General features: G+C 39.2%; 1 protein-coding gene across 2 annotated transcripts; it reads right to left on the reverse strand.

Annotated features, from left to right (window-relative positions):
• Nucleotides 1–2,470: 2,470 nt before the first annotated feature.
• On the reverse strand, nucleotides 2,471–27,661 carry CABP1 (calcium binding protein 1). Of its 2 annotated transcripts, XM_075276436.1 has the most exons (7): nucleotides 12,311–12,775; nucleotides 11,371–11,532; nucleotides 10,229–10,259; nucleotides 6,048–6,191; nucleotides 5,767–5,876; nucleotides 5,465–5,612; nucleotides 2,471–4,763 (listed from the first exon to the last, which is right to left on the reverse strand). In XM_075276436.1, exons 1-7 carry the CDS (start codon nucleotides 12,353–12,355, stop codon nucleotides 4,738–4,740), a joined length of 666 nt encoding a protein of 221 aa, XP_075132537.1. In that variant the 5' UTR covers nucleotides 12,356–12,775; the 3' UTR covers nucleotides 2,471–4,737. The 2 variants fall into 2 exon arrangements, with proteins under 2 accessions (XP_075132537.1, XP_075132529.1); XM_075276428.1 differs by lacking the exons at nucleotides 11,371–11,532; nucleotides 12,311–12,775 and adding an exon at nucleotides 26,728–27,661.

The raw sequence follows: 27,661 nt of genomic DNA on the forward strand, positions 1-27,661 counted from the left end.
CCATCACCATAATTGTACAATTTTGTTATTTGTCATAATAATCCATGGGGGCTTAATCTAAAAATCCGGCATTATATTAAAGGAGCTCCTCCTTTCCACTTACTTTATTGAACATAATTAGAGAATGGCTTTATGGGAGTCTGTAAATGAATTTGCCTTACCAAACAATACCAGGGTGGTCTTTCACCGCATTTTCATTTTTAATTGCTTTATTGTATAATCCATTGTGCAAATAAGGTTGTGAGTATCACAATGATAGGTTCAATCCCGGCAAGTGCTCTGGGTCTTGACTACTAGCCTGCCCTTGTGCTCTCATTGACTGCTTGAGCCTTTCCAAAATCATGGAGTACCCATTGAAATCTTGTACATGCACCACTCATTTATAATACACTAGCTGGTACCCGCGACTTCGTCTGCAGTGATTGTAGAAGTGGGTATATACAGACATGGGTAAGGTTTTCGTAGTGTGTATAAGGTATGGGATATGAAATGTAACTTTGTATCTTGTTTTTTCTGTAATTCAGAGAATACGTGAGACTTTTGTGTTGAAGTTAATTTGTATTTGAGCTGCTATACGGTGTTGTGAGAAACTTTACATAGTGACTTTAGGACAGAAGTATTTGAAGTTAACACTTTCCCGCCGATGGCATTTTTTGATTTTTGTTTTTGACTCCCCTCCTTCTAAACCCCATAACTTTTTTATTTCTCCGCTCCCCGAGCCATATGAGGTCTTAATTTTTCCTGGGACAAATTTTTCTTCATGATGCCACCATTATTTATTCTATATAATGTACTGGGAAGCAGGGAAAAAATTCAGAATGGGGTGCATTTGAAGAAAAAATGCATTTCTGTGACTTTCTTACGGGCTTTGGTTTTACGGCGTTCACTGTGCAACCAAAATGAGATGTCTCCTGTATTCTGTGTTTCGTTACGATTCCGGGGATACCAAATTTATATGGTTTTATTTACATTTTGACCCCTTAAAAAAAATCCAAAACTGTTAAAAAATTATTTTTTGAAAAGTCACCATATTCCGACAGCCGTAACTTTTTTATACGTGCGTGTACGGGGATGTATAGGGCGTCTTTTTTTGCGGGACCGGGTGTACTTTGTAGTTCTACCATTTTCGGGAAATGTTATTGCTTTGATCACTTTTTATTCAAATTTTTATCAGAATCAAAACAGTGAAAAAATGGCGGTTTGGCACTTTTGACCATTTTTCCCGCTACAGCGTGTACCGAACAGGAAAAATATTTGTATAGCTTTGTAGAGCGTGCGATTTCGGACGTGGGGATACCTAACATGTATGTGTTTCACAGTTTTTAACTACTTTTATATGTGTTCTAGGGAAAGGGGAGTGATTTGAATTTTTAATCCTTTTTTTTTTATATATTTTTTTTACTTTTTTTAAACTTTTTTTTTTTTTGCATTTATTAGACCACCTAGGGGTATTGACATGGGTGGGCAGTGTCGCGGATTGTCAGAGCGGTGGGGGTCGGCAAACATGGCTGCTCCGGAGCGTTAAAGAGAGCCTCCTGGAGTATCGTTAAGGTGAGGGGCAAAGTGGTAAAGTATATGTATATGAGATTGTGTGGGGTTAGGGGCTAGGCTGTAGAGAGCAATATGAATTTTGTGGCTTGCTATGGTCCAAAGTGTGTGAGATTGCAGAGATGGTGGTGTGAGTTTGGGTTTTGTGGGGGTCCTGGCACAAACGTATCTGCGCTATTGTGACGAAAAGTAGCCTATTGCGCAATCGAGTGTAGAGACTATGTTTGTGGAAAATTTCGGCCAAATCGGTGGAGCGGTTTTTCCGTGATTGAGGAACAAACATCCAAACATCCAAACACACAAACCCACAAACCCACAAACTCATATAATATTAATAGGACAATGAGGCCATTCCCCACTGCAGGGAGTCAACAATATATCTGCCAGGCCAAATGCAAGTACAAGTACCATAATGTTGGGAAGGATTATGCTGTCTATCAGGACACAGGGAGAAGTGATAGGACTAGAAAGCAAGACCAGTAGCACTTGCTGCAAATTGAACCATCCTTCTTACATTTGCCACCTAATTTGCTGTATATAGGACATTTATCTTCACATTCATAAATATTAGGTAAATGGCAACAAAAGTACCATATATTGTGCTCTAGTGTGGGAATTGTATGGCAGGGAAAAATAATCTGACAGATTTTTAGGTGGGGGGGGGTTCGTTATATTTTTTTCTTTTTGGCACTTTTTTGCTATGTAATATTTTTACTTATATAAATTAAAAGTTATGTTTTAATTATCTTCGGAGAGCTGCCGGTTTTCCTTTTACCTATTTGTTGTCCTAATAACGTTCAAAGAATTAAATAAGAAAATCCGTGACGTAGCGTTGCCTGCATCAGCAATATCTATTTCAAAATAAGGTCAACTTCTCGATGAAGGTCAATTATATAACTGCAATGTTACATTAATAACAACATAAGTCATCAATTGTTTTAATAAAGGATTTAAGGGTCATTTATACAATGAAATAAAAAGTTTAAATACACAAAGGCTAGTCTTGATAGTTTCAAAACCAAGTACAACAAAAGAAGCCATTTGGGGATGTATCAGAAATAACTTGAAGAGAAATCAGAAATAAACTGAAATAATTTTTTGGGATAATAGCTTTTGCTACATCATGTGTTTGTTCACAGCCAAAAATGTGATTTGTAGTCATTAAGTGAGTGCAAAGTAAAGTAATCATACACAGAATACACATACTATGATAATGGTGTTCCTATATTAATGGAGTTGGCACTGTTGGTTTCCGTTAAAACCAGATCTTTAGAAAATGTATTCATAGATTACATGTAGAAGAGTAAACACATAAATAAATACACATTATGTAACATACCAGCAAAATATGATGGGAGATGCAGGAGGGGAGCCAACAGGAAAACAAGTTCTAGATGTTCACAAGGACCCAGAAGTAATATATAATATCGAACATGCATTTCATTCTCTAATATAGATGTTAGGAAACTGTTGTTCAAACACAAGGATGAGTGTTCCCAAGATTCATCTGTCTTTCATATGCTGGAGGGACCTATACCCTGTGGGGGTCGTGGTGGAAATGCTGGTAACGTGAATGGCCAGTCTAAGCCTGAAGGTAACATTTTTACACTGTCTCATTCCATCAGACAAGATATCTTTCTGATGTTACAGGCTATGAAGGCAAGTGACATTGATTTGCTTTATAGGGATACAGCTGGAGGGACAGTAATCTTGTGGTTGCAGAAAAGGATCTTTAAGGTGTTGGTCCCTTTGCTCAGCTACAGGAACACGTCTGTCCTGACATAATGTTGCCGCAGCTGTTTATGCCTTGTGTTATCATTTATTGAGAACTCTAATCTAGTCGTAGAGATTACATAAGTAGGAATGTCTACGGCCATATCAAGGAAAGTATTGGAAATGTGGAAAATGTTTCTTCAAAGTAAGTACAGACATAAAATGATGATAAAGTGCGCAGCTATGTAATACTCAATACAAATAAAAAAGGGAATGAATGAATATGAAATTTTATCTGAATTTAGTACAGTGGCTGTAATAACAGGGTACCCATATTATATTGCAGATACGACATAGTGACAGTTCTTAAGCATTAAAGGTTTTCCTGGTTCACAATATTGTTAGCCTATCATTAGAGTTGGGATCGGACTCTTGGCGTTCCCCCAATGTATTAGCTTTTTGAAGAGGTAGCAGCGTTCAACCAGGTGCTCTGGTTCTTCATTGTATACACTGTTACACAAAGTTGCAATACCCTACACTGCCGCTACTAAATAAGTGGCATACAGTTAGGAACGCTTGGAAAATATCATAGGCCATCAAAATTGTAATGCCTGAAAACCCTTGTAACATGCACTGGTTTCCAAGGATCCAAAGGTGGTGTTGACAAACCTTTATTGCAGAACACTACCAAGTTAATGCTATCATTCTTTATTTTTCTGTTTGGAAGGTAACAAAGTGGGTTTTTGTATAGGCCACATGCAATGTTATTCAGTTAGAAAACTGAAGTTAGGATGGAGGGACACCAAAAAACAAAATGGGATATATGTAAATAATGAATGTAGGAATGGAATTAGTAAGCGTTTAGGTTCTAAATTATTCTGCCATGTGTGGCTAAAATATTGCACTATCAATTTCCTTGGATTTTCATATATAGAATAAATCATTAGGTTTTTTACTAAGTAAGTGCTAGGGCTGTCTGTAGTCTTTGCGTCCGTACAAATATTCTATACAACGTTTCCTTTCATTATAAACCCAGAAGTATTATTATGTACTAGTTGGAAAATCCAGGAAGCAGAATCTATTCTATTATTGCACAAATCCTCTAGGAGTAAAGTCACATGAAGGGTGCTGGCTCATGCACACATAGGTTTGCCTTTCCCATTGGTCTGGAGACTTCTTCATGTTGCACAACAGTCAGAAAGAAGCCTCTCAGGGTTCCCCATATGTAGAATATCACATTTATAGTTTGGGATGGCACACAAGGAGTCAAAGCAGCAGGGTTAGGTGGAAGAATGGCCTGTGCTGTATCCCATAACAAGAATACTGGAACATGGTGGGACCACTTCCAAGATAGGGATATTATGGCTGATGTGGGCACTGCCCTTTCAAGTCCAGGACATTAGTGGGTTAGTTCAGGCACAGCTTTGCTAATGCAGCGCAGTCAGATGGAGTCGATGGTCATCACTTTGCTGTAAGTCAGCGAGACATCATGCGAACAAACTCTGAACAAAATGAAAAACAAATTAAAGTAAGTGCAAAGTTGCAAACCTTGGCTTTGAATAACTTTAGAAATGCTGATTCCTTCATTCAGTCCCATACAACACAGTAATTTCTAACAAAATATTCCCAAACACATCTTTAGCCTTTCTTATACCCCCAAAGTTTATCATATACTTTCAAAAGCTGTGACTCAAATCCTCACTTGGCCAAAAGATATTTGAAAGGGAGTTTGTCAGTGGTAATATGGTTATAAACATTATCACATTACCTTGTAATATAACGATAGGTCATTGTACAGTTTACAAATATGCCTTTGGAGTCCCGTTTTCATATATATATATATATATATATATATATATATATATATATATACAGTTGCCTGGGCTCCTCATTTACATATAAATAGAACTATGAGTTACATGAGAATGGAGCTCCAAAGCTGAATAACAGAGAAATATATGGAAACCGAAGGATGACCTCTACAAGGTACTGGCTTTAGATTTATAACTAGTTTACTGCTGATAGACTCCCTTTAAACATATCCACTCCTTTATTACACTGACATATGTTCAATAAACATTTATTGAATATTACATTAGATGGTTGCCTGGATTAGCAGGTTTGACACAAGTCTGATGTGTGCGACCACCTTTACAACATCACTACATTTAACCAGTTGTTAAGCTAACATGACAATACTAACCTTCAAAGTCCACCTGTCCATCTCCATTCAGATCAACATCCCGTATGATATCTTCTATGTCCCTGTGACCAACCTGTTGTCCCAGGAGCTTTTTCATGGCTTCCCGTAGTTCACTTGTACTAATTTCTCCATCTCCATTAGTATCAAACTGAAGGAAGATGAATAAGATCCATATTAACTTGCTGACTAATTCATTAAAGAAATCTTATAGACACTTATAACACAACCTAAAGAGAAATTCCTGACAATGAAGATGACGTTGCAGGAGGGATAGGTTTGTGTGTGGTCAAACCATTTCTTACCTCTTTAAAAGCATCCCTAAGCTCCTTTACTCCAATCATATCAGCGGTCTCTGCAAGTAGCTTAGGACCCATTAGCTCCACAAAATCATCAAAATCCACATGACCACCAACTAATGTTAAAAAAAACAAAACAACAGAAAACCTTAAGTTATGAGCTGAATAAAATATGATTTTTACATATATAGGACATACAGGAATAAATGTGCAAATTATTGTTTAATGAGATATTACTGATATAGGAGGTATAGTATGCAGTAGAAATTATAATGAACATAACTTACGGTTCATATTGATCTGCTGAGACAGTTCTATTAGTTCCATCTCTGTTGGCATGTATCCCATGGTCCTCATACAATCTCCTAGATCCTTACAGCTGATGTATCCATCCTTGTCTTTGTCAAACTCTTTGAAGGCTTCTCTTAGTTCTATAGAAAATACATTAGTGTAGAACTTCTAAAGATAAAGATCTTTCAAACAAGAATTCTAATCAGAAATCCTAAATGTGGTCGACTAAACCATGACAGCCTGAAATTATTGACTAGAATCTAGAATCTGGTGGTGCCTGTAAATCAGGAGGATTAAAATGACACCATTTTGGATGAAAACACCCATTGGCCAATTTTATCAGATTATAAATCTTAAAAGGGTTTTCTGAGATAACAATATTGATGGCTTAAACATAGGTGACCCTGTTTGAAGGGCCTCTTTATTGTTTATATGAGTCATACATCAGAAATCCGTATATTAAACGACACTTTTCACCAGTTGTGTAACTAAAGTCTTGTGTGCACATACAGTACAGACCAAAAATTTGGACACACCTTCTCATTAAAAGAGTTTTCTGTATTTTCATGACTATGAAAATTGTAGATTCACACTAAAGGCAACAAAACTATGAATTAACACATGTGGAATTATATACTTAACCAAAAAGTGTGAAACAACTGAAAATCTGTCTTATATTCTAGGTTCTTCAAAGTAGCCACCTTTTGCTTCGATTACTGCTTTGCACACTCTTGGCATTCTCTTAATGAGCTTCAAGAGGTAGTCATCTGAAATGGTCTTCCAACGGTCTTGAAGGAGTTCCCAGAGATGCTGAGCACTTGTTGGCCCTTTTGCCTTCACTCTCCAGTCCAGCTCACCCCAAACCATCTCGATTGGGTTCAGGTCTGGTGACTGTGGAGGCCAGGTCTTCTGGCGTAGCACCCCATCACTCTCCTTCTTGGTAAAATAGCCCTTACACAGCCTGGAGGTGTGTTTGGGGTCGTTGTCCTGTTGAAAAATAAATGATGGTCCAACTAAACGCAAACCGGATGGAATAGCATGGCGCTGCAAGATGCTGTGGTAGCCATGCTGGTTCAGTATGTCTTCAATTTTTAATAAATACCCAACAGTGTCACCAGCAAAGCACCCCCACACATCACACCTCCTCCTCCATGCTTCACAGTGGGAACCAGGCATGCAGAGTCCATCTGTTCACCTTTTCTGCATCGCACAAAGACACAGCGGTTGGAACCAAAGATCTCAAATTTGAACCCATCAGACCAAAGCACGGATTTCCACTGGTCTAATGTCCATTCCTTGTGTTCTTTAGCCCAAACAAGTCTCTTCTGCTTGTTGCCTGCCCTTAGCAGTGGTTTTCTAGCAGCTATTTTACCATGAAGGCCTGCTGCACAAAGTCTCCTCTTAACAGTTGTTGTAGAGATGTGTCTGTTGCTAGAACTCTGTGTGGTATTGACCTGGTCTCTAATCTGAGCTGCTAACCTGTGATTTCTGAGGCTGGTGACTCAGATGAACTTATCCTCCGCAGCAGAGGTGACTCTTGGTCTTCCTTTCCTGAGGCGGTCCTCATATGAGCCAGTTTCTTTGTAGAACTTGATGGTTTTTGCAACTGCACTTGGTGACACTTTCAAAGTTTTCCCAATTTTTCGGACTGACTGACCTTCCTTTCTTAAAGTGATGATGGCCACTCATTTTTTTTTTTTACTTAGCTGCTTTTTTCTTGCCATAATACAAATTCTAACAGTCTATTCAGTAGGACTATCAGCTGTGTATCCACCTGACATCTGCACAACACAACTGATGGTCCCAAACCCATTTATAAGGCAAGAAAACCCACTTATTAAACCTGATAGGGCACACCTGTGAAGTGAAAACCATTTCCGGTGACTACCTCTTGAAGCTCATCAAGAGAATGCCAAGAGTGTGCAAAGCAGTAATCAAAGCAAAAGGTGGCTACTTTGAAGAACCTAGAATAGAACACATATTTTCAGTTGTTTCACACTTTTTTGTTAAGTATATAATTCCACATGTGTTACTTCATAGTTTTGATGCCTTCATTGTGAATCTACAATTTTCATAGTCATAAAAATACAGAAAACTCTTTGAATGAGAAGGTGTGTCCAAACTTTTGGTCTGTACTGTATGTGCAAATAAATTCACAACGTATTGTCATTCTTATATCTTACATACAAAATCCTTTAACTTTAATCATTATAGTGAATGCAATGTTATATAATGAACACTTCTTGTCATTCATACATCAGTCTTTTAACACATGTGACTCTTCATTAACACATACTCAATACTGTAACATTCTTATTGAGTATATCCAACATTTTAACACAGCATATCTAACAGAAGCATCTAATACTTGCATGGTGTGACTTATTAGCTCCTATGTCTTCTTACAGTGTTGACATAGATGGCAGGTCACGCCATCAAATTAAGGTGCAATTGCCAATTCCTGCTATCAATCTAAATATAATCACGCCTGCTTTATGATTTGATCTCTACATGAGTCTGAGACCCATCATTATACAGTAAGTGTAATGCTCTATCATGTTTCAATAAAAGTCAAGTTTTATTCAAGAATCAGAATAGTGCTGGATTTACAAGCTTTTTTACTATTGTTTTTTAATACATAAATTACCTACCACAATTTCCACTACAGTTCCACAGCTTACAACAACATGCCTTACACTATGCCTGCCTCCGAAAAAGGGGATGAACAGTCTTAAGATTCATTTAGGAGAATGTCATTCTGTTTTACATCTTCTAAAAATGAATGTGTAAAGTCTTTGTTCTAATACAACATTCCTGTATTGTAATCACAATATGTAGGCCTCCAAATTTCGATAACACCTACCACACTCACTACATCCAGAAACCTTACATTAAAATCACAGAGTTACAGGGAGTATACCACCTCCAAAATCACTTCTGAATCCCATGTATGCTTTGGTAGGGTTAGTTATTGGCATAGTGAACATACCTATTTAGTATGAAAATGCAGTCATCCTGCCCAGAAAATCAATTTTTAATCCATATGCAAAGGAGCTGCTCAGTGCACCCAGGCCATGGATGTGTCTGTACATTCAGTTTTCGGGGCAGCACATAGGGACCTGTCAATCTTTATGTTAGGGGCAGCACTAGGGGCAGATGAATGGGCCTAGAGAGCAGGTTGTCTTACTCTACAGACTCTCTCACTGAATCAGCCATGGAATCCATGGCAGCATGAAGCAGGACGCCTCCCATTGAAAACAATGGGAGACTTAATCTGGGTGGAAGATGGTGTTGATTTTGATGTGGAATCCACCTCAAGATTCTCCTGTGTCAACATACACTTACAGGCAAGTACCCTTGCTCTGTCAAGTACTGCCACACCTTGGCAGCTCACTTGCATAATACATCTATATTAAAAGTTGATTTTCTCAGCAGCAAGATTGCGCTTTCCAACAAAAAAGGTATGAATGCTACAGAAGTAACCAGTCCTACAACATACAGCAGGATATAAGTGGTTTAGAAACAATTTTGGTGTCAGCAGACACCCTTAAAGGGGTTGTCCCATCTCAAGGATCCTATCTATACTGGTAGTTTATATAAAATGAAGACTTTTCCTAAATATATTGCTTTAGAAATTCTGCTTTGTTTGCCTGCTCTGTGACCTTATTCCTGCCATCGTTTACACAGCGTTGCTATAACCACTGACCTATAGGACAAGTGATATCACTCACTCAAGTGCTCGCAGGACAATCATTCAGCTAATTGCAGTTTGTTGATAAAGCAGAGTGTGTTATCTTTCTAGGTAAACACACAGATAACACGGAGTCCGTTCTCTACAAGCATCTGTATATTATCTGACCTGTAAAAGTGTTCTATGTCCTGTTCAGCAGGAGGGAGCAGGGGGAGAGAAATGCAGGAAGTGAGAAGAAGAGACTGCAGACAAAGTTGCTGAAACACTGAGATGGGAAAACCCCTTTAAGTATTACTAGTCTCTCTCATTTAATTTTATTACATTACACTACAACTGCTTTGTTATATCCCATACCATGTGTCATATTCACAATCAGTGTCTTGTTATCCGGGATATCTCACATATATACTTGCACGCATCTCAAACACAGCAAGCATCACATATTCCTCCTAACTTGGAGCCTAACAAATACTACATTTTGTTTACCTTCTATCTCTTCTGGACGTAGTTCTCTGTCCTAAAATAGAACATATTGAATCAAAGATTAGATTTAAAGAAGGGAACAGTGAAGTCAGCAAATGACAAGGATTAAATGGCTGAAGTACAATAATCTGGACAATAATTACACAGAAGCCAGTGGGTAAAAGGGAAGGACCATGAATGCTCAGCCGTCTGACAATGCCGCTCATAGACATTTGTACACAAGATCTTGTTCTCTTCCTTCATCGCCAATTAATAAGCATAGAGATTACAACAGTATTCTAGTGAAAGGTTGAAAGCATGTTTTCTAGCACTTCTATCACTGATTCCCTGCCCAAGTGTCATCTGCCAGGCTTTCATATGCCACAGTATGTTTTTCTTTCAAAGTCAACAAATAAGACATCGCAGTAAGAAGATTTGCTTGCTTACAGGATATTAACATTTTCTAAAAGCACCAATGATGATGATAAAATTTATTTCAGAAGACAGGCAATAAGAAATATTGTCACCCATAAAAACTAGAAATGTGTCACTGATACATTGGCATTTTTATAATTTACCTATATCAACAGAAAGTTGCAGACCTGAGTTGGAATATGTCATATACAGTATATTATGACACATAGGATACAATGAGCAATAACTTTTGTTAAAGGTACTATTACTAACCAGCACTAGATCAGTTTCATATTGATCACTGGAACTTTACAGATTGGAACTGAGAATGTTTAATAGCCATTATTTTTCTATTTACTGAAAGCAGCCCTATACAAATGCAATAAAACTAGATTCAACTTGCGGAAGACTACTGTCCATGCCATTGGAGACTGTGGTTGATTTGATTATAAGGCTATAAGAAACATAAGTCTTCAGACTATAGATGGAAGAGGCAATATCATATGAAATCTGACCTGGTAAAATCTAGGTTTAATTTTGTACCAAGCTCTTGCACAATAATAGACTTCTCTGTCCATTATTAAACAAGCATATACTTCCACAGATGACGGATAGCAGCACTTAACCATTTCCTCAAGGGATATGATGATAAATGAGTGAAGGGGTCACATGATTTATGATAGCATTCCAGTGTGAAAGGGGCTTCCAGTCACACAATAATGGGGATGATGGAAGGGTCAGAACTCACGTACAGGCTGCCGACTTTCAGCGAATCCCTTCCGGAGAAAAATACAGGCTGGGCCCAGCAGGTTGTGCATCACTGCGCAGTTCTGAGCCAAAAGCATAAGAGGTCCCTGAGCACCCTCTTCCCCTGTCTGCGCCGGTCTGAGGCAGCTTCTTTCCTCCTGGTGCATCTTACAACATACAGAGTGTTACCAGCACACTAAGGGGTCAATACAAAAACCTGGATCTACCTGATCCTTTACTTGTACTAAACTCTTCTGGGATCTAAAAAAAAACCTGCCACTTGAAATCTAGTATATTTTTAAATGAAGCCCCCTCATTCCTTCTTTACTTCTGCAGGGTCTGTGGTGGTCTTCTATACCATACAATCCCTGTTACCAGCATATAACAACACCACTTCTCCCTTCTATTCTGTAATAGTTTCTCTATGAGGTTATGGCTCAGTATATGAACAATTCTCAGTCTCTGTTTTCCTTGCCACCTCTTTTCCCTCCCTCCCTTGTATCCCCTCTCTATATAAGGAACTGTTTTAGTCTGGTCCTGTCGGACCTTCCATTCCCACGCCTTTATAAGACATATTTGCTTTGCTTGTTTCCGTGGGTCCTTTGGGAACATACAGCCAGCTTGGAAGGACATGTTGCAAATATAGGACAGCATCTCAAGTTTAAAAATAAGAGAGAACTACATGTGAGTCCTATTTACAGATACATAAAGCGAGCAATGTGGGCATTATGGCTCCGCTGAAAGGGTCTATAATGAAATAAAGGAAGCGACTGGCTGAGCATCAATGCTTGCTCTTTGGCGATGTACGGAAGGCTTATTGCAGATAGATTACTACATTTTTCTTTACGTTCCTGTCCTAACAGCTTTCTTCCCTTTGTGTTTCTGTCTAACCCACAATCCCAATCTCACCGTTTGCTGCAGGTGTTACTCTATTGGGAAACATACCTTCTGTGAGAGGTTTCGAAGAGGAGACTTCACACAATTCCCCATAACACACAGTACAAAGCAGAGGATGAGCTTTCCCGAGGGGAGAGAGATTGAGAGGGCAGCAGCCAGCGAGGCATCCCGCACAGTGAGCGCCACTGAGCCTTGGGGGCAGTCAGCAGCGTCCCACAGATTAGACCCTTTGAGCCGCAGATTGTTTCTCTGATAGAGCCTCTGATTACAGCAGATAAACTGCAGCAGAAACTATTCCCTGATGAGCTCAGAGAATCCGGCTAATTTGGAGCTGGTCCCCCTTCCCCCCATGAGCCTTACAGCTTTTCAATGACATGATGTGGGACAGATCAGCTGGAGGCGGACACAGGATTCATGACACTGACGTCGGCTCTGAACAGCGCCAGGAACCATCTGATTTTGGGATTTGGTTGGAAACATTATGCCTTTTTAATGTTAGCTCCATTTTTTTCTAAAGCACAATCGTACCGTCATCTAACCATAGAAGGGTTAACATCATTGGATTCCTTATATTTTACTGTGGTTGCCTGTTCAGGGATGCATGATCTCCAGCAGGCACAATGTAGAGCGACATGAGCTGTCAAGGAAAGGACAATGTACTATTGTGTGTTTCATAAAAGACGCAGACTGAGCATGTACCACTCATGGCTATGCTAACGCTTCATATCTGCATCAAGTATATATCATAGGACTTGCCACATTACAATGACTGCAACCCCAAGACATTTCAGAGCAAGAGAAAATGTTACACCAGATAAAATTGCCTATTGGATCACACACATTTCTGTATGGAAACAATAAAAGGAGACTCACAAATCGTACTGTGGTGGAAATGCGGGTGCAAAATAACTAAACCTGAAGATCAAGCTGAAAAACAACCTCTCGCTGAAACCAGAGGTGAATGATAGTGCATGCTTACTACGGCAAGCATGACCAATACAGATATATATATATATATATATATATATATATATATATATATATATATATATATACAGGATACATATACAAATATGTATACATATACAAATTTAAAGTCAATGGTTAAACATCCAACATCTATGAGCTGAATACACTTGGCGATTTAATCTGAGCACATCTCATAGGATCAATACGACTATATTGTAGGGACACAAATGTGTTGTTACTGGTATTCTATAAAGATGTTCACAGAATAGAAATGAGTTTACAGACATTCAGTCTACACCTTACCCCAGTCTATCGCTGACACATTCTGCGGCTTTCTTGTGATGCTGATGAAACATGAAGATGGCTTTGTGTTTCCAATTACTATTTAAGTCAGACAAATCACATATGAACAATATTAAAGGTCAAATCGTGTTGGTGAAATGTGCAGGGATGAGGAAGGAATGCTGACTCCATTATAATTCAACTATTATGATATAAGGTAAAGTTACATTTTTGGAATAAGAACCATTTACTCTTCTAGGCCACAGTCAACAGCACATATAACATATGTATGAGGTCAAACCTCTATAACCCAGTAGTCAATAAATTGAGATTATTCATATGCGGCAGAGACTCCAGCACAGATGTGAACCTAGCCTCAGCTGTAGAACTGTCTGGGTGAGGGTGTGGTTATGCAAATAAATGGTGTAAATATGCAAATAGGAACTGAGGTATTTCTAAATTTTATATTCACAAAAAAGATTACAAAAATTGTGGTGCTGACAGCAAAAATGTTTATTATTAACATGCTGATGAAAACTTTTGTTTTCAGTCTATTCATCCCAGGATCAAGCTAGTACTCCACTTCAATATGAATGACCCCTAATAGTTATCACATATCATGTGTTCCAAATACCTTGTCTCAATAAGGTACAGGGTGATCAGTAATAGTTTAATAAATAAATAAACTGTGTGTTTCTGGGGTCCTGCGTGGGTCACAAGGATTAAGGGCACACGTCTCAAGTCCCATATGTCCTGCACGACCTTCCCCTCCAACCAATTTATCTAATAAAGACAACTTCTACGACACATGACAGCAGCTCGGTAGTAAACTGTCACTACATTAATGATAGAAAATCAGTTCTTTGGGACCTGATACCTTGATCCATAGTAGACCTGCCCCTAAATTACCTCTAAATAATACAGTCATATAGTTGATATGAAATATCAGTCAGTGCAACACTATTAATTGCCAAAATAAATCAGTCAAACAGGAGAGAGAAAGTGACTGTAAAAAAAATCATGTTGGCTACTGAGTGTAACATCCTTTAGAAACACTGGAGCAATTGGATAAGCATAAGCTCATTCATTTACAATTTTTGATGGGAATTTGGGATAGTATTATAATTGATAAGCACAAGTGTAATAATGCGAGCACTTTGGACGACATTATAATTGATGTAAACACTCTAGATCAATGATGGGAACACTTGGGACACAAATTATAATCAATAGGAACACGCTAGCTGACATATTAACAGTATACTCTATGAAGTGCATGGAATATGTTGACACTATATAAATAAAAGTTACCATTATTATTTTTAGAATGTATCAACTTTCTACTAGTGTGTTATAGACGGGCTGTGTCCCACTAGGTATGGTAACATACTGGAGTGCATTATAGAGCTCTGTATGCATATTATAATTAATACTTGATACTTATTATCATTAGTAGGGTTCTTTAGGAAGGGGGGCACTATAATTAATGAGCATACAACTCTTAATGAGTAGAGGTCCAGTCCTCAGATGTGCAAGGGGTAGTGAAAGTATGAAGGTGAAGAGACAATGATTGACAGTAATACAACCTGTAACATTTTATTGAGATTAGGTGTTTTCAGGGCGGCTGTACCATTCCTTTTGTTAGATTTTTTTATTGAATGGAAAACTCTTGAAATGTGTTAGATATTGAAGTATTACAAGTTTGAATGAACAATCTTCATCAAGTCCACTTTTTTCATGGTCACATGTTTAAGGACTGGACTTCTATTATGTTCCAGATTCAACTTCCTGGTAGGATCATTCCAGGACTATTGGATCAAAAAACTGCCAGGATTATTTCCTTCAAGTGTTTGCCTTACTGTTTTGCCTATTTGATAGCACAACCATACCAAGGAAGTCCTCACCTTAGAAAGAAACAGCCTGTATTAATACTGTATTACTCTATTGTAGTGCCTTCTCTCTCTTTTTCTCCCTTGCTCCAGAGTTCTTACTGAGGGCATAGTAGACTATAATAAGTAGAGGTACTCTGTATGGGAATAATGACTAACAAGGGCGCTCTGGATCGCGGTATTATCTATGGAGGCATCCTGGATGGCACGGTTTGTATCTGTATGTAGCAGGGCAAGCAAGTCATCAAAGGCAGGCCTACAGCGGAACATTTTCCTATGCGAGCAGTGCTTATGGACAGAGAAATATTTATTTTCCATGAGTGGAAAAATGAGTATCATACTCCATTTCTTATGTCATTTGCCTTCCGCTAAACAGGCATCATTTAGCATTGGCAGATACACACATAACAGCCTGTTAGAAGTGATGCATTATGGGATCTAACTAAAATCAAAATATTTTTTATGCATGAGAACCTTTGTGTTTAAAATGAATACTCACCTAAGGCTATGTTCATATTTGTCCCAGGGGGCTGGTTGTTCTGGTGCGTCGGGGGGCCAGAACAACAGTGGCCACAGACACTAAAATAGTGGACATATATGGACACAGATGGACCACATTGAGTAAAAGTGCTGCATTATAAAGTGGCTTGTGAAGGACTTTTTCATCCTGCAATGACTGCGACACAGTCTCTGAATGGAGACTCAGAAGCAGATGTAAATATAGCCTAAGGCTGTTCCGTCAATGGATGGTGCAGCGTAAGCTACAGGCCTCTTCTAGCTAGTGGCCTGTGCTGTCAGTGGCCTCCTCTGGCTAGTGGCCTGTGCTGTCTGTGGCCTTTGCTGTCAGTGGCACTACGCAAATACTGCATGGCACCACCCTGCACCTACGAGGTGCCATAGGTTAGAAGTAGCCTACAAGAGTGAAATGTGTGAAAGAGACCGCACCATGGTATTCAACTACTATATCCATGTCCTGGATCCCTCTGGCACAATGAGACCCCCAGCATTAAGCGTCTCCCATTAAAGATGAATTGCCAGGCTTCCTCTGGTGCATTTTGGTTATAAGATGAATAATTTATGGGATTCATTAGACTTGGTACTTGTACGTAGTAATATTATCATTATATAACAGATTATCATGGTCAAATCATTCACAGCAACTACAGTCTCCCTTCCTGCATTTATTTCTGTGATCAGTGCAGTAAAGACAGATAACACCAAGATCTGATAATACATGCATATATTGGATATATTCCTATATCGTATATTGTAAGGAATCATTTACATACCAGTATAAAGACAAACAGAACGACCATTCTGCACTGAACTGTAAATGGTTCCTGTGTTGTTCCATATTACAACAGCAGAGGGCATGTCTAGGACATGTCACATACTTTCTATTTGTCTTAGGGGTGACACTACAAAGCTCTACCAAGCTGACAGATGAAAATGCGCAGAGACTGAATGTACACTAGAAAAAAAAATGAGGACACTCAGGATTTCTCTGGAGATGATACATCAAAGTACATTTCATATATCACTTAGACAGTGCTCGACAGCTCCTACAGACTCAAACCAAAGTCACCTGTAATCTCCGCACAGGGCACAGAATGAATTAAAGCCATGATGAGAGACTGCTTTCTGAAAGGGCTGAGCGTAATAGAATAAGCAATCCGAATCTCAGGAACATAACCGTGTCAAATTCCAAGAGCATGATAGAACGTTTCTGTTCTCTGTCATTTCAGCTCCATAAGTTTTTTAAGTGTTACTATTGGAAAGCTTTCAACATATCTGAAATTCTGTTTTATTTATGATGCAAACTTTATTACACTGACTTCTGTGGCTAGAACTATTCAGTACATAAAGCTCTGAATTATGGCCAGAACACAAACTTGCTGCAAAGTGACGGCTGGAAATAGCAAGTTCTTTAAAGATGTGTTCTGTGTCGTGCCTGGATATTGCTATGAAATGATGTCATAGAAGACATTTCAAAGTATTCATCTTTAAGTGACTCAACACAGAGCTCAGAAGTGAAGATGCTACTACTCAGGCCCAGAATGGATGAATTATCTGGAGGGTCTCTGAGCCAGGGTGGGCCACCAGCACAATGATCTACAGCACTCTTACTATATTACATTCAGATTGGCTGCCTGAAGCATCTCAACTAGTCTATGTGTCCACATAATAAAATGGAGAGATTTAAAACCCAACGTCCCAGGTTATTATTATACATATAAATGCATTGAGTGGCTGAAACGACATCTCAATGCAGGGGCAGGACAACCATTATTCCTTCTCCCTGGAACTCCCTTCTTAATGTTGTTGCAAGAACCAAATACCAAACATCTTGCAGTGTTTTGCCGTTGCCTGATACCTTCTGCTATGGCTCACATGGCTAAGAGGCCCTAGCTCAAGGCAATGCTACTAACAAGTCCCCCTAGGACAGAAACCATCCAAGGCAAGGGCTAGAAAGCAAGCTGCTACTGAAAGAATATGTGTGTCGGTGCAGGTTTAATAATTATTATGGTTGTAAGACTTTGTATGTAGCTGTACAGTGGCCAATCAGATTGAGTTTTACTGGTGGACCCTAGGCATCCTAGCCTGACACTACTACCAGCCCTTCCAATTGTACATTCTTGTAGTATGTTCACATATGCATTGTACTCAGGATGGACCATTAATATTAGATCTGCAAGGGTCCAATACCTAGGAGCCCCATAGATCAGCTATACTAAGACGGCGCTACAGTACCAATACTCAGTCTTAATGCAAGTGGGCAGCATGGGTCTATTGGGGTTCTATTCCAATGTCCAATATTTAAATAAGTCCTGCATGGAGAACTATTTCACAACATAGGATCCTATTGTAGCCTCAGACCTAGATGTCTACTTACCCTAATTCTTGTGTTTTTTATCTCTGCAGGTTTTTATCTCTTCTTCCCCTGTGAGTCAGGCTGATTTGATATGACTGTCCATTATTGGTACCCTTTAGTCATTTCATGTGTTTTATTTGTAATATTGTGAATTACAGCTAAAAGGGAACTTTAAATCAAGGAAACAGCGACTGATTTATGAGTACAAGGCCATGACCCTATTCCAGACGTTGGACAATGGGATGAACATCTCACGTGGGTTTATGTCTTTTTATACACATCATTAAGACAGCCATTAAGATAAGAACTGGGGGATCTGGCAATTGATTGTTTGTTGTTATAAGTATATAGTAATAAGCCTCTTCCCCCCTCCCTCCTGTAATCCTAGCCCTGTGTCCTGTTGTACATAAATATGCAGCCTCTAGAAAGTGTTTTTTAGTTATATCTGAAGAAGAAGCTCAGAGGAAAGCTTCGAAACGTCATATTCTGTCATCATTATGAGTTAGCCATTAAAAAAGGTATCACCTACTGAAGACTTGCAAAGTTTTTTTTGTTTTTTATATTTTATTAGCTAAAAGTTATATCTTACTAAGCAGCGGTTGGATCCTCAGTAAATTTATGGTACTTGCAGGCCAGGAACATTTTTCTCTCTCTACATAGTTTTTCCTCATTTTCCTGTTTAACAATGTAAAATAGCTCAAATTCTTTGATAAACGTAGTACTAGTGTATGGGGGAAGCATGTTTGTGCAGTGGGGCACTCATACAGAAACAATCTTGGTCTGTGATCCTTGTCACTGTGCAGGCACCTATCACAGACCCCTGCAATGAGGGCCAGACCACTTAGATCAAAGACAAAATGGTCAATGTCAGGACATAATCACATAGTCACTAAGCAGCAACAATTCTCTCTCGCACGTTCTTTTGTTCTTTCTCATCCTTTAATCTACAGAAGACTTCTCCCAACACCTTTCTTCTTCTTGCCCCACTACCTGCATTATTGACCATAATCCCTCAGTCCTAGTCCAGTCCAGTTTCATCTCAGTCATCTGGTATCTTTCTTTCATCCTATTTAGTTCTCTTCTGTTTATCGGACTGCAGATTCAAAGAATCCTTCGCAGGCTCTACCTCTTTCCCCTTCCCCTTGCTGTAGGGGGTCCTCAGGGCTCAGTCCTAGGTCTGACATTTCCATTTGACTCTTTGGTCATACTTTACCTCTTAGCATGTATTGGCATTATGTTTCATTCAGTCCTTTCCTTCACCCCCTTATTCAATCACTTGCACATTGATGTCACCTGTACCTCAACATTTTCAGAATCCGCACTTTCTTTACCTAAAAACAATAAAAACCTATATTGTCTCCCTTATTTCTTGTCACATTGATTACTGTAAGTCTCTCTGGTCTTCCTCTCAATCATAGTTACTGAATTGGTGTTTCATTTATTACTCTGGAAACTTTTTCACATTAACTTCATTAGAAAACATTGTTGGGTTGTTTATTCTTCGTGAATGGACCGGATTTAATAGTTTTTCAGACTTTGGTTGTAAAGCACCATGGAATTAATGGTGCTATATAAATAAATAATAATAATAGTGTGTCCCATAATGGCCACTCACATGTTACCCAATGACACTCACTTACTGGAAGTGGTAGTAAAGCTTTATTTCCTTGTGCAGGATTGTGATGAGTAGAGATGAGGAAACCGATTAGTTACGAACTGGGTTCAAACTGAATACTACAAATTGTTCATTTTGTAAAGAAACTGAACAATTGCTGATTCATCCCAGATTAACTAAAATGGCCGCCGTGACATCTAATCTGCAGGAAATATACAAAAGAGACACATGTCTTTTCAGTAAGTGTGACATTCTAGCACCACCAGACATCAGCTGACAGCCTCTCAGCTAAAAGACAGTGGTAGGTGGATACCACATTGGTAGTATTGCTGGTAGGGGCACTAGGAGGAATGTAGAAATCTAGACAAAGAGGAATCCCATTGCCATGATAGGTCACAAAAAAGCTGGGAAGATTACTGAACATTATTGGATCCAATGATGATTCTAGGGTATCATCAGAAGAAGAGTGTGGTGGTAGCTGCAATAGTAAGAATTCCACCAAATGTGCAGCTCCAACATCCAAAAAAACCTGCCTGGGGTACATCTAAGGCAAGCTCGGTGGTGGTGGCGCTGGCAGATACATTTCAACTGCTGCTGGTTTGGGCAGCAGTATCTATGTGAGGTCATCTCCTATATGGGAATTTTTATTATACACTATCAAAAACCAAATTGATGGGAAGATGCAGGATTTGCAAGCAAATAATTAGCAAGCATACACGTAGGAACTAGGTCTATGTCAGGTTCTCTTTCATCTCCCTATTGCTGTTCTCAAGGTCATAGAATTCTTTCCATTTCAGAAGATATTCTAGCTCTTTCAGCTGGCAGGCCAGGCACGTTGATAGCGTACCTCAAATTTTCTTGAAATTCTGCAAATTGTCACTCTGCCAACATGATGTGGATGTGGCATGTGCCCTCATACAGGGATAACCAGGAGGATAATCCAGGTTCTTTTCTGCTTCAGAAGTGCTGGATAGATTAGGTTAGGATAGGTTACTAGGAGCCCTGACAGTGTTATGCACTATGTTATAAGCTAATTTAAGTTGTGGTTTATACCAAATTTTTTCAACGCAAAATAAATCTGGAAGCCACCCAAACCCAAAATGAATCTTGAGAGGTTCCGCTATCTCTAGTGATGAGCAGAAGACCGATGCACACAATATATGTAAAGATCACTAACCTCCTAGATATTTTCATAGATAACAGTATTGACAATAGCAGGCACGACTTAGAGGGATATCCTACAAATCTTTCAGATCTTGGCCTCATTTTGGAGGGCAGTGCATGAAGTAATAAAGTGTCTTTATCTTATACATCTGGTATCTGCAGACAAACTTTACATGCTAGCTTTATGGAGGCATCTTGACCCTTTCTCCATTGGCTTAAAAAAGTGCGGCATATGGAGACCTGACTTCACCATCATTGTCATGAATCTTTTCTGAAGGCTTATCATCGCTGGCTAGTGTTTTAAGAATCCACTGAGCACAAAATAATATTAGTACAATGAATCCCCCTCCCCAAGTCCCAGTTTATTGCAGGGGAGGGGAAGAAGAGAATGCCCTTCCTTTTTTTCTTTTCTATTGTTTTTTTTTTTCCACTTTTCAATCCCCTTTTTTAATAATCCTCTTGCTAGGCTTTTGTCATACATGTTCCTTCCACTGATGTGTTATATATTTTCAAGTAATTTTTCATAGAAGCCTGCATGTAGGATTTGTTTTCTATATGGAGCCACTTGTCATTCTTTATTGTTGCCCATCTTTTTCTATCTTGTTTTATTGAACACCATTATAACTAAATATGTCCTCCAAGTGTCCATTACATGCCAATAAGGCCCCACTTAGATATAAAGGTCTACGGTTTCATGTTTATGCTTTAATAAGGATATAGCTGCCCACAGGCATAAAGGCTTGTCCACAGTCACCCAGATTTTCCCTTACTAGAATGCTCATCATTTAACTATAAATACATTTTTTTGTGATCAAAATAATTTTAGTAATTGGGATTTGTTATGGAGAAAATTATTCTGATTTAAATAAAAATCTTGTGAAATATTTTCTTTTTGCAGGTCACTCCATATCACATGTAATTTTGGGGGGCTATTACACAGCAACAGTTCATGTGGTAACAAAGTGACAACCGTCTCTGTGCTTACATTTCAGTGTAATGGGGTGATCAACTTGTCATGGGCAGTAGTACATCACTATGTATAAAAACATATACACATTCTTACAGAATTGGCTCCCTTATATGGTGGGCCTGGCTGCATTGTCATTCAAGCAGTACTAAGCAAGAAAGCAAACACTTCCTGGTAGTGAAGAACGTGACTAGTGTTCTAAAGATTTATAAGAGGACACTATCATGGGGTTATGACTATGTATTTTAAAAATGGTTTGTTTTAAAAAAAGGATGTGGCTATTTATAGGTACCGTACCTATAAACAACTGGCTATTTATAGGTACCGTACCTATGAACTACTGGCTATTTTTAGGTTGTACCTATGAACTACTGGCTATTTTTAGCTACCCATAGGTACCGTACCTATAAACAACTGGCTATTTTTAGGTACCGTCCATACCTTTAAACTATGTATAGGTACCCATAGGTACCATACCTATAAACAACTGGCTATTTTTAAGTACCGTCCGCACCTTTAAACTATTTATAGGTACCCATAGGTACCATACCTACAAACAACTGGCTATTTATAGGTACCGTACCTATGAACTACTGGCTATTTTTAGGTACGGTACCTATAAATAGCCAGTTGTTTATAGGTACGGTACCTATAAATAGCCAGTTGTTTATAGGTACGGTACCTATAAATAGCCAGTTGTTTATACTGTAGGTACGGTACCTATAAATAGCCACATCCTTAAAAAAATCTAATGTCCTGTTCACATCTGCTTTTGTATTCCATCCGGTTAGAGTCCGCATGGAGACCCCCCTGAACGGAATACAAACGCAATTGCAAGCACTGTGCTATAAAAGCTCACAGACCCCATAGACTATAATGGGGTCCGTGTGCTTGCCGTGCACTGCCCGCACAAATCATTCATGCAGGCAGTGCGCAGCACGCACACAAACCCCATTATAGTCGATGGGGTCTGTGTGCTTTTACAGCACAGCGCTTGCAATTGCATTTGTATTCCGTTCGGGGGGTCTCCATGCAGACTCTAACCAGATGGAATACAAAAGCAGATGTGAACCAGCCCTTAGTCTGTCTAATAAAAAAAAGTACAAAGAAAATAAAGAAAAAAAAAAAAAGGTTTTTCATGGACATTCAAAATATGTTAATGACACAACTCTAAATGTATTACCATACACTGATAACTAATATATATATATATATATATATATATATATATATATATATATATATATACTATATACATCACTGCCTTAGAGTCACAATGTCTTTCAGCTTTTCTCTATATACCACTGAGCATGATGGTAGCCTCTCTAATTAAAAATTTGGACTGAACTGCTACATTAATAATGGATCAACAATAACTTTAAGTGTTAACTGGTGAAAATTATAAAATGGGGAATGTGAGTTTCTTTTCTAATTTTTTAATAATATTTAACAGCATTGGTATACAATAAAAATGAACACTGTAACAAAAACCACCAATACAAGTTCTTAGGGTCAGTTAACACGTGAACTGCCCGCGTGGGTTTTGACACCGAGAGAGACGCGGCGAGCCGCGTCTCTCTCTTGTCAAAACCCGCCTGTCGTGACCATCGCGGTCGCGGCTTTCCCCTCCGCTGTCGGCTCAAATGAATGAGCTGACATAGGAGGGAGCTGCCGGGGGCGGAAGCCGCGCGGCTGAGCCTGTGCGGCTTCCGCCTGAAGATAGGGCAGGTCGCTTCTTTTCTCCGCTACATAGACCACCATTGTAAAGGGGCGGATTTTGAAGCAAAATCCGCTGTCAAAATCCACCCCTTTGCCCACGTGTGAACTAGCCCTTAGCATCTGTGCATAGGTGCTGCTTCATTGATTCCAGCACACTTGGAATTTTTTTCTATAGCCCCCACTATTTCCAAGCAACAAACGCAGTCAGTTCTGGTGCCTGATGTGGTATTTCAGCTCTGTAACATCAGAAGTGCAGTGTCAGTCAGGGGGTGTGTTTCAGAGCTCCAATCAGAGGCAGCCAGTGTCAGAGCTCACAATCACACCCCTTGTCTGCTCCTGCCTGACACTGCCCTCCTAACATTACATTGTAAATAGCATATCAGGCACCAAAACTAACATCATAGATTGCTCAGGATCAGTGGGGGCTAGAGAAAAAAATTCAACCAGAATCAGTGGAGCAGCAGCTATTAAATATTGTAAAGAGATGAATGTTTTGGAGATAGTGAAAGTTACTCTTTAGTGTCCAATTTCCCATCTTAGAACTTGCTCTTATAACCTTGCAACCAAAGTTACCAATGTGTGGATACACTGATAGTATGTAGGCATAGTACATTGTTTAAGAAGAAATTGGTTATATAATGTACAGTCATACTAATGGATTTCTTTTCCATTGCCTGTATTGTTTATAAAGCACTGGCATACTCTACCATACTGATCTCTCATATTAGTAATAATCATTACATTACATTAAATGAAAGTTCACAAAATAATCCAAAATAAGTTCCAAAAAATGTATCTGACCTTCTTATTAAGTGAATGCACTTTATTTCTACATAGAGTTTAATGACAATCCGCTAAGATTAGTACATTTCTCTTAAGCTATATCCATACTACTGTGGATCAAAACACCCATATTTTCACATTCATTTTTCATCTGTGTGGAGCCGATTTTCACAGATTTTTCGTAACCATGAGTCCATTGATGGATCTGTGAAAACGGACAAAAATAGCACTGTGTCCTATTTTTTGGCAGTTTGTTAAAATAGACCAGCAATAAAAGGATATGAGAATAGCTCCATTGTAATCAATGTTCTAAAATTGGCTGTGTAATGACACAAATGGACGTCATCTGAGCGCTGAGCGTTTTTGACATTTGTGTGAATAAGGACTTGGTACGCAAAACCTTTTAGTTTCAGTAATAATAATAATAAATAAAATTGCAATTGCTAACACGAATTCTGTCATTTATTTGATGATCTAAAACATACTAGTACTGATATTTAATAACAGAGGATCTATATGGTGATGTATGGGATGAGGTGCTGGTACAGACAGAGGTGATGGCACATAATGTTAATAAGATGTATGGCTGCCATTACTGCTTTCACTCAGCTTTCCCAGATACCTGAATGGCAAATCTGCACTGAAACATGTCCCTCTACTGCATTGCTGCATCACTAGGCAAGTATGTTTTTCAGGAATCTGGAAAAGGTGGGTGGCAATCCCTGTAAGAGTTACAACTGTAGTTTAGGTTTCCTCCCACACTCCAGAGAACAAGGTTAATTGACTTCTTATGAAAGGTTCATTGATTTCCTATTAAATTGACCTTACGTGTATGTCTGTAATATGGAAATTAGACTATAAGCTCCAGTGGTGCCAATGTATGTACAGCACCACAGAATATGTCAGCGTTATATAAGCAACAGAAATTAATAAATAAATATTGATCATACCCATTTGCCAAAACCAGATTAAAATGTGTAATAGATCAATTGACTGTTGAACAATTTAAGGTCTTATACTTACTATTGCCTGACTATAGGGAAAATGGTTTTTAAGAATATAATAGACTATAGAAATCGATTCAAACCACCAGGACATGAGAAAACGATTGTTCAGTGACGTTGGTATGTCCTGACCTTTATACGCTTGCTATTTTGTATCAAGGTTAATTCTCTGCTGTAAGGACATTTTTAGCATGGGACAATAGAAAGTTCTAGACAGGGTCAGACCTCTCTTCTGAATGCTATGTATGATATTTATAGGAATAACACAAAATAAACTTAGTTTGCATATAATATAACACTAGAATTTACACCAAGAAGAGATATATGAAAGTGTATGACTGCAGGCTATAAATGTGCGCTGCCATTCACTGATGATAGGATAAAATATTATGACATTTGCAGTGAAGCCTTCTAAAGTTAATGAGGTTAGAAACCAGTGAGGTAGAGGATCCCATATGTCACAGTAGCCTGTTATTAAATGTTTCACAATGAAAAACAAAGTACAGCGTCAATATACGTCAATTGAACCTGATGGTCCAAGCATATTATTTGGGCTGTGAATATGTTAATGGAAAATGTATGCACATTACATCACTGTCAGTAAGCTTAGTATAACAGAAGCATAAATCAATCACATTTCTCAATAATATATGGCAAATATAGGGTTATCACACCTAAGAATCACAGCTAGCTAACAGTTATACAGAGGCTTGTCACAAGTGTAAGAATATTTGTGACCATTCTGTACTTTTGCAAATGAATGTATATAATAGATTTACACTTATATACACCATGAATATATCATTACATCAGCTATGCCAGTGCAGTTCTGGGGTCATATACCATACAGAATAGAACATCACTCAAGATAATGTCCCATATATCACAATTTAGGGAAATAATAAGATACTGGACAAGGCACCTGAATTTCTCTCTATTGCAATAAATGTCTCCATAATAAAAAATACATGCAAATAAATATTATGATACCCTCTGGATCTAACCACTAGAAAGCTGGACTTTGCCCATGTGGTTATGGCTGTAGACCTGCTGAGAACTTACATATTAGTCAGAGATAGGTTAAAGATATATAGTAGCCACTAGAACTTCTTAGAGGAAGAGGTCATATTGTCCATAAAGTGTTGCACAAGGAAAGAGAGCATCAAAAACAGGATTTAGTAAAGAGATAGTAAACTCTCACCTGGCCAAAGACAGAGCTTAGGATGGGGTGCAGCTCCACAAAGAGAGGCTCAGTGTCAGGCTCAGGGTCACTGTCGCTGTTCTTGGTCGGGACAAGGTCGTTGGTTTTAGAGGTCTGAGTGGAGGTGCCTTCAGATCCTCTTCCAGAGTCCTTCTTCTTTGCCCTCTGCTCTTGGCTACCTTCTTGCTGTTCCCTTGGAATAGGAGAGCTTTGCTTGGGGCTAGGTGTATGCTCCCTCGGACTGGGTGGATAGTCCCTGGGACTGGGGTGATGGTGTCTTGGGATTTGGGTATGGTGCCTGGAACTAGGGGATTGCTGCTTAGGGCTTGGAGATTGCCTGTGGTTATATGGAGACATGTGCTGATGGACATGATGGGTGTTGGGGGTCTGACTGACATGAGGCTGGTGAGTGGGGGTGTGTTGATGATGATTTTGATAATTGGGATGGTGCTGGATGTGACTGTGGTGGTCAGGAGGTGGGCTGCTGGACTGGTACTTACTGGCTGGGTACTGGGGATATATGGCAGGGTAGCGATGGTGACTAGCATGGTACTGTTGGTAATGTGGGCTACCGGGCTGCCTGTTCCTCCTCCTTTCTACCTCTTGTTGGGGTAGTCTCCTCATTATTGGGGGGCTCTCTGTGGTCCGTGGGGACTGTCGCCTCCTTCCCCCAGTAAGTCCAATATCCCGGGGGTGACATAGAGGCCTCCTGAAGCTGGGATCAGGCTCATGGGGCAGTTGGTATCTGGGATGGGGTCTCCTGGATTCGCCAGCACTGAGCAGGGAGCTGCTGGACTCGTTCATGTCGCTGGAGAGGGATCGATATATGCCATAGGGTCCTCAGTGCAGAGAGAGCCGAGCGGGAGACAGGTTACATGGAGCACGTCTGTTCAGCACCACAAGCCAGGGACAGCTCCAGCACACAGCGGAGTGA

The sequence above is a fragment of the Leptodactylus fuscus genome, chromosome 1 (assembly GCF_031893055.1).
Source record: "Leptodactylus fuscus isolate aLepFus1 chromosome 1, aLepFus1.hap2, whole genome shotgun sequence".
Taxonomy (NCBI): Eukaryota; Metazoa; Chordata; class Amphibia; order Anura; family Leptodactylidae; genus Leptodactylus; species Leptodactylus fuscus.

Excerpts from the sequence above, each read along its gene's own strand:
- CABP1 (XM_075276428.1), bottom strand. The coding sequence starts at position 27,531 with ATGAACGAGTCCAGCAGCTCCCTGCTCAGTGCTGGCGAATCCAGGAGA. Across the intron at positions 10,260-26,727 it reads TAAGCTCTGTCTTTGGCCAG|GACAGAGAACTACGTCCAGA; the intron begins GTGAGAGTTTAC and ends GTTCTATTTTAG. Across the intron at positions 5,877-6,047 it reads TCAGCAGATCAATATGAACC|TTGGTGGTCATGTGGATTTT; the intron begins GTAAGTTATGTT and ends TTTTAACATTAG.